We start from the raw sequence: 7393 nt of genomic DNA, 5'->3' as shown, positions 1-7393 counted from the left end.
AACGGTAGGATTCACTCAAACACAAAATCAAATTTGGGGTTGTATGGGGGAAAATTGAAAAGCAAATGAAAAGCATTAAGCTCAAATGTTGTGAAAAGAAAATTCATGAGAAAAAGAAAAGAAAAGAAGAAAAGCATGAAGAAGAGCTCAATGCAAATGAAAAAGAAAAGCGGAAGAAGTTGGGAATAAGTGAGATTGGTGCACTTCGGGAACAGAGGACTTTACCGAAGGCCAGAATCCCTCGGAAACAGTCAAAATCCGTCGGTAATAGCCAATTACCGACGGCTTACCGAAGGTCAAAAAGCCGTCGGTAAATCGTTTGTCGCTAACCATTACCGACGGCCTTTGTCCTTCGGTAATTACCGAAGGGCAAAAGCCTTCGGTAATTACCGAAGGACAAAAGCCTTCAGTAATTACCGAAGGACAAAAGCCTTCGGTAATTACCAAAGGACAAAGAAGTTTCATTCCACTATTTTAGATTATGAAATTTTTCATGACATCAAGTCAAACTAACCACTAATATTTGTACTGGAGAAGGACAATTGAAAAAGAAATATCAAATGATATGGCATAATATGTTTGTAGTTTTTTACATAAGATACTTGATGCCACAACAATACAACACTACAAGTTATTACACCTCAGAGGAAAAACATTTAAATTCTACTTCTAAATAAAAAACAGCTCAAAGACAATGGAAGTTACCCCAACAAACCTAGTCCTGATCTATTCTAAACCACAAAAAATTGCCTCAGACAACAATATGAGAGATATGCTGCACAGAGAAAAGACTGTCCAATCTATCTTGGCAAGAATTAAAGGTCCAGTGCTCCGACCGGTTTAACATATCAACTTGAGATGTAGGAGATCTTGGTGGAGAAAATCCTTCAAGCCTGGGTTCATCTGCTTCTCCAGAGCTCCCAAATTCAGTTATGTATTCTATTTTAGGTGTCCTTGGTTTGCTCCGGTGAATATCATCAAAATGAATAATACGTGAATAACGCCTTGAGTACGAAGGAGAGTAGGACCGTGATCTGGACCTTGACCTGCACAAAGAAATTGACAAAAATGTTCAATAGAAGTTCCTTCCCGATAACTACGAGTAATAGGGAAAATGGATATATGTGCAGAGATCGTTCAGATAAAAATGGAGATCGCTAGAAACCACGTCGAATCGCTTCTATGCCTCTTGTCACAGGTTTGTCTCTATTAATTACAGAAAATTTTGTGCTATTGCTGAAATTTAAGACTTTTTTCTGTTGTTATTGATAACTTTGCCCAACTATTTGGAAAGTTTTTCTTAGAAAGTAGCAAGTTTTAAAAAAATAATTCAATGCATATATATATATATATATGATTGGCATAAATGTTTGAAAAATAGTATTAATAATTTATTTTTATATCCAAGTACATAAAACTAAATTCTGTGATTGAATTTGAAGGTATATATATGAATTCCATTACTTAGTGAATGGTTCCTTTACAGGTTGCACACTTGAGTAGCACAATTTTAGGCTTTCGGTGTTCTCAAATTCTTTGCTTCCATACAAAGGAGAATGTGATTCTTCTAAACTGAATTAGAGGGAAGATCAAATATGCTTCAGTGTCTCTTGCTACAAAATATAAACACTAAACTTTTCAAAAACCTTACTATTTAAAAATTTAATTTAGAAAAACAATATTATTTTCTACAAAATGCTAATATATTATAATATTAACATACTATAGGGGAAAAACAAACTCTTAAACTCTCTTCCTAAGACTAATAATTAAAACTAGACTATTTTCATTTTAATTGAACTACGTGAATGATGGTATAGAAAAAAAAAGGTATTTGAAAGGATATAAGTATATATTCAGTTCAACATTATGAGTAGCATGTGCACAAGGTCATCCATGTAGACAAGCCAACCATACCTTTTAACCCCATATTCTTTAGCAATTATTTCCATTCCTTCATTATTGCTATCATCACTATTAAAATCTTCACCATCATCATCTTCTGAAATATGGGTTTCTTCTTTTCCATTCCCATCATAAGAAAACCCAACCTTTGAGTAAGATCCTTTACTTGCAGAAGGCTGTGGTAAATTAGATCTACATGTGTACATACATAAATAAAGTAAGACCATTTGCTATGAAGTATAGTAACTCAACATCATATAAGGATACAGTTGTTGTTACTAATTGCTAAGATTCAGTTTTAGAAATGGAACAAAAATTATAGCATAAATAATATAACGAAACTAATATTCCAAAACACAATCTAAAAACATAGAAACAATCAGCATATCCACACTAAAAAAGCTACAAATAACTCAAGCAACATATTGTCAGTAGATATTTCTTACATATAATATTAAGGATTAGGAACTTAAAAATTAGTATGTCACATATATGATGTCAAGTGACTAAAAAATAGTTGAATATGCATGAAAGGAACATCATTCAACCTGTCTGATGTGAACGGGGCAGTAGCCTTGGCTTCCATCATTACACTTGTTAACATTAAAAACTTAGTTTGTAAATTCAACCTCAAAATCAAAAGCTAGAAATCAGACCACCCTGGAAACCTTTTGTATTTTATTCCTTTATCATGAATGAACATCATTTAAATAGATTAAAAGACAAAGAAAAATCAATAACAGTAACAAAAACATCAAAGGTCATTATTACAAGAGAATCAAACACATTGTCGAGAAATTAAAAAGTACCTACATCCTTTACCGCGATGCTTTACTAAATCCCAATAACGCACAAAATTAACAAACTCTTCTAACTCTTCTTCTTCTTCAGACTTTTCCGGAGTGCGTCTATGACTAGAATCGCGAATGAAATCAAGGAGAGCACGGCCATCAAATCTGCAAATGCACTCATGGGATTCACATCAAATGAAGCACTACTAATAAAATTCAATGCAATGAAGCAAGCGTGATCAATTTAATCACAGAATTCAATTTAATCAATTAGAAGCTTATGCAAATTAAATAATCACATAATTCAATTTAATCAATTAGAAGCTTTGGCAACGGTGACTGAATAAAAATAAAGGTATTGAAAGAGAAGAGTGAAAGAAACGAACAACCCTGCTGATCCTGTGTGGCTTGGTAGAGAGCGTCATCTCGGTAGGTTCAGCAGCGGAAGCCTACACCATTTCACTGCAATGCCCTCAACATGCCAACCCCCAACAACCCCTACCCCTGTCGCAACACTCACAGGACCAAAACACAAACCCCAGTCGCAAACCAGCCACCAACGAACCGCCGTCAGCGTCCGAAACAGCAACCGCTTCAAACTGCCTTGGGCCGGCAACCTCACGCTTCAAACCAACGAAACGCTTCGAACAGAGACTAGGGAATGGAAGAGCGCCACCCAACAGCGAACCTCTGTCAGCCTCCACACCACCAAACTCGCGCCATCAAACCGTAGTGTCGAACCCACTGACCTCCACCACCTGTAACGCAAACGCCAACTTCCACAAGTCACCACCCTGCCGCAAGCTCCACGAACCCTAGCCACACAAACCACAAAGTAATAGCCATCAACAAACCCACCTCCACGTTAGCAACATCATAATGGCTTAGGGTGACCAAGTTCCGCTTAGGGCAATGACGAAAAGACCGGAGATAGAGATTTCTGAAATTGGGGAGAGGGAAGGGAAGACGAGGGAATTTTGGGGAATTTGGGAAAAGAAACTCAAATTTCTAATTTATAACCCATAATTGAAATTCACCAACATTTTACCGAAGGCCTAAAGGCCGCCAGTAAATACCTCTCGCTAATAACGCTTTTTCCTGTAGTGTGAGAAAGAGAGTTGTGCTTAAATTTTGAATATCATGGTAGCTCTCTTAACTCAAGGACTTTGCATTCTGGAAAAACCAATTTTTCTTGTTAGCTCAACCTCATTACAAGCCTTGAAAAAGTCCTTTTGATGACATTTGCATGTAGAGATGTTAATTGTTTGAGATGAATGGCAATTTTGTTTCATGTGACTTGTGAACAATAAAGTGTTGGAGTATCACCTTAAACACTTGAGTGATTGAGTGAAACACTTGCTTGGTATGAACTTTTATTTTCATGAGTGCATTTTTTCTTAGTGGATTGGTCATTCATAATGTATAACATCTATTGTGCAATCTCTGGATTGAAAGCATGCATACACCTTAGTTTGATTTCATTGAAGATTTGAATTTGAGTAGTGTTTGTCATGTACTTTGGGAATGTTGAAACATTGGATGGAAGAGGATAAAGCCAAGTTTTGTTTTGTTTTGTTTTGTTTGCTTGAGGACAAGCAAAGTTCTAAGTTTGGGGTGTTGATGAAGGTTGAAAAACAGTTATTTTCATATGTCATTTTAGACCTAATTACGACCTTTACCACTTGGAATGAGCTTAGAATCAAGAAAAACTCAATAAATGAGTCTGTAGAGAATCAAAAGTTGTTTTTAGTGATATTATGCTTGTTTTGCATTGTTTTGTAGCTATTTTGAGAAAATGAAGAATGGATTTGAAGATAAACGTCGTAGACTCAAGAAAAAAGAAGAAAATTGAAGATTTGAAGAGTCGACGCACCGCCCGGCGGCAAATTACACCGCTGGGCGGCCCAGGGCGAGGAGTAAGCACGAGCATTGGCACTGGGCGGTTATGAGGGAAACCGTCGGGCAGTGGCGATTGCCGCCAGGCGGTTTGGAGGCTTATGGGAAACTGCCGGGCGCCACACTTATTCCGCCGGGCAGTGGTCCGTTGGGCTTGGGCCTATTTTCTGCTGCGCTCCTCACCTATAAATACCCCTATTGCGAGTTTAGAGTCATTCTTTTGACAGGGGAGGATGGTCAGACCTAATTTTGCTCTCTAGAGAGGATCTCTTGGATGCTTAGGATCCTTTCCATCTTTTCTAGGGTTTGCTTTTCCATTCTTCTTCCATTTTTCATTTAGTTTCACCATGAAAATGGTGAACTAAACCCTATTGTTGTTGGGGGAAACAATGTAATCTTTTGATACTTTCTTTTATTGAAACTCTTGATTATTTATATGGTTCCCATATGTTCTGATTGTTAATTATTGGGTTCTCATCTGTGCTTAATGCCTTTATCGTTTTACTCATTCGATAACTGTTGTTTGTCTTTATTGATACGGGGACGTACAGTAATGTCATGAAGTGGTGAGTAATTCCTTGATTTTGCAATACCACCTAGGGATAGGGGTAGGACGATCAATTGCATTTAACTTCTGCTCTATAATGTTGTATTAATTGCTAGGGGAGGCTAGGGATAGCAAGCCAGTAATTAGTATTAGGCTCTTTTCGCCGAGGGATCGGGTTAAGGGTAGGCTAAGAAAGTTGCATGACAATTAATTAATCAAACTAATAATTCAAGAGGAGTAGATAAAAGAGAGAGGATTAGATGAAATTGTAAACCCCCAACAACTCCATTCATCCATTCTTTTCTTTTATTAATTGAATCAATCTCTTTTGCATGATAATATTTTTGTTCTCAAATCAAATTATTTATTTTTATTTTCAAGTCTTATTATTTTAATTCACGTGAACGAGAAAGCCTTTCGAGTCTCTTGGGAAGAACGATATTGGGTTTTACCAATTATATTACTTGAACGATTTGGTACGCTTGCCAATCCGTCAACAAGTTTCTGGCGTCGTTGCCGGGGACTCGAGGTTTATTTTTCTAGTAGTGTGAATTGATTGAATTTGACTTGGTTGTAATTATTTTTGTTTTATTTTTGTTTAATTGCGTTTTATTTTATTCTTCTGTAAAAGTGCTTTTAGGGTGTGTTTCTTGTGTATGCAGGAAACAATACATACTAGAAGCAGGAAAAACCAGCAACCTATGTTAGAAGGTCTATCAGACGAGAGGAGAAAGAGACGTCCTTCACGTGAGAGATCTCTTTCTCCTGAAGTTATTTCGCAGTCTTCGCTTGATACTTTAAGAAGGCACAAGTTAGTGAACTCGAAGAAGTAGTGGCTGGTTGCAATCCAACAACATTTCACTATATAAATTCAAGTTATCTTTTACAATGGATGGAAGCTCTCTTTTATAGATGAAGAGGAGCTTGGAAACGTGCAAGGGAAGCTACATAAGTTGCATATTAAACATGTGCATGAATCTAGAAGAAGTGTGTAGGAGAAGTGTCACGGATGGCCACATGTTCCACATGTAAACATTGAAAAATGTGCTCAAAAATGGAAGGGAATTATGTCTTGTTGCCGTTGAGTGATACATTGTGTGCGCTGAGCGCCAGCTGCTCCTCTTGCACTCTTCTTGGCTTCCTTTGTTCCCTCTTACTTGGCAACTTCCTAGGATGAGTAGGTGTACGTCCCTGATAACGGTTTAAAACACTGTTATTTGTTATGTGATTTTGATACTAAAAACACCTTTTTTCACTTAGAAACTTGCTTGGACTCATGTGTTTTCAATAAAATGTGTGAATAAGAGAGTTGAGGTTTATTTCAATAGTTTTCTAACAAATTCCCCATGTTTTGACAGAGATTGAGATAATACTAGAAGAAGAGGTGAAAAGCCAAGAACATATAGCTTAGAAGAGGCTAAAAAGACACTAGAAGGAGGGAAAAATGTGAAGCCCGAGCGTCCAGGAGTGAAAACCAAGCGACCAGGAACGACGCTCGTCGTCCGGGCAGTGTCACCCGATGCCCAGGCGGTGGACCTTCGTAGCTTGGGCGTCCAAATGTGACGCCCAGGCCTTACAGGAGCTTCAATACTCGGTCGGGCATCCTCCATGTGACGCTTGGGCGAGATTTCACGTGGATCGGGCCCTGTTTCTGCTATGTTTTGATTCTTTTGGTCCAGGCCGCACTCTGGGACGTGTTTAACACTATTTAAAGGACCCTAGGGCTCTAGGTTTTGCATCCCTAGCCGAGAAGAGCATAACAATACACTCTTAGTCAATTCTTAGTCTTCCATTCTCTTTCTTTCTTTCATTATTCATAGAGTTCCCCCATGTCTATGGGGAACTAATTTCTATTCTTTGTTAGGGAATGAGGTAACATTGTAAACTCTCATGTATTTGAATTGATTCTTAATTTCATATGCTTTTTCATTAACTGTTAGAGTAATTCATCTGTTTTTATTCTTACTTATACAATAGCATGATCTATGAGTTGCATGAGTGTCGGGAGGTTCCTTTCAATTCAGGTTCTTGTTGAATTACTCCTAAGGGTTAAATTGCTCAGGGATGAGGGTATCAGCCTTAGTTATCTTAACCTCTTGATCTTCACATCTTTTTACCAGGAATTCTAGCAATTGTATGAAATGGTAATTAGGGACATGCTTATTTACCGAGGGATCAGGTTTAAGTGATTTAGTGAGGGACGTTGGCATTAATGCATAAAGAAGAATTCTTATATACATGAGAGGGAACTTGG

The 7393-nt window shown here is 37.6% G+C and overlaps 1 protein-coding gene across 4 annotated transcripts; it reads right to left on the bottom strand.

Annotated features, from left to right (window-relative positions):
* Positions 1 to 542: 542 nt before the first annotated feature.
* On the bottom strand, positions 543 to 3704 carry LOC106779150. Of its 4 annotated transcripts, none has more exons than XR_001377134.2 (4): positions 3083 to 3704; positions 2719 to 2861; positions 1918 to 2097; positions 543 to 1046 (listed from the first exon to the last, which is right to left on the bottom strand). XR_001377134.2 is itself a non-coding variant. In XM_014667204.2 (4 exons), exons 1-4 carry the CDS (start codon positions 3119 to 3121, stop codon positions 752 to 754), a joined length of 657 nt encoding a protein of 218 aa, XP_014522690.1. In that variant the 5' UTR covers positions 3122 to 3702; the 3' UTR covers positions 543 to 751. The 4 variants fall into 4 exon arrangements, 2 of the variants coding, with proteins under 2 accessions (XP_014522690.1, XP_022632179.1); XR_001377133.2 differs by having other exon boundaries at positions 3086 to 3701; XM_014667204.2 differs by having other exon boundaries at positions 2715 to 2861; positions 3087 to 3702.
* Between the last annotated feature and the right edge of the window lie 3689 nt (positions 3705 to 7393).

The sequence above is a fragment of the Vigna radiata genome, unplaced genomic scaffold, assembly GCF_000741045.1.
Source record: "Vigna radiata var. radiata cultivar VC1973A unplaced genomic scaffold, Vradiata_ver6 scaffold_359, whole genome shotgun sequence".
Classification (NCBI taxonomy): Eukaryota; Viridiplantae; Streptophyta; class Magnoliopsida; order Fabales; family Fabaceae; genus Vigna; species Vigna radiata.
The sequence above is the reverse complement of the archived record's forward strand: the minus strand, read 5'-3'. Positions and strand labels throughout refer to the sequence as shown.

Bases quoted from the DNA above. Each gene is read 5' to 3' on its own strand.
- LOC106779150 (XM_014667204.2), bottom strand. From the start codon at position 3,121: ATGACGCTCTCTACCAAGCCACACAGGATCAGCAG. The intron at 2,862-3,086 runs GGTTGTTCGTTT...GTGCATTTGCAG, and splicing joins AAGCCACACAGGATCAGCAG to ATTTGATGGCCGTGCTCTCC. The intron at 2,098-2,714 runs GTACTTTTTAAT...GTACACATGTAG, and splicing joins CATCGCGGTAAAGGATGTAG to ATCTAATTTACCACAGCCTT.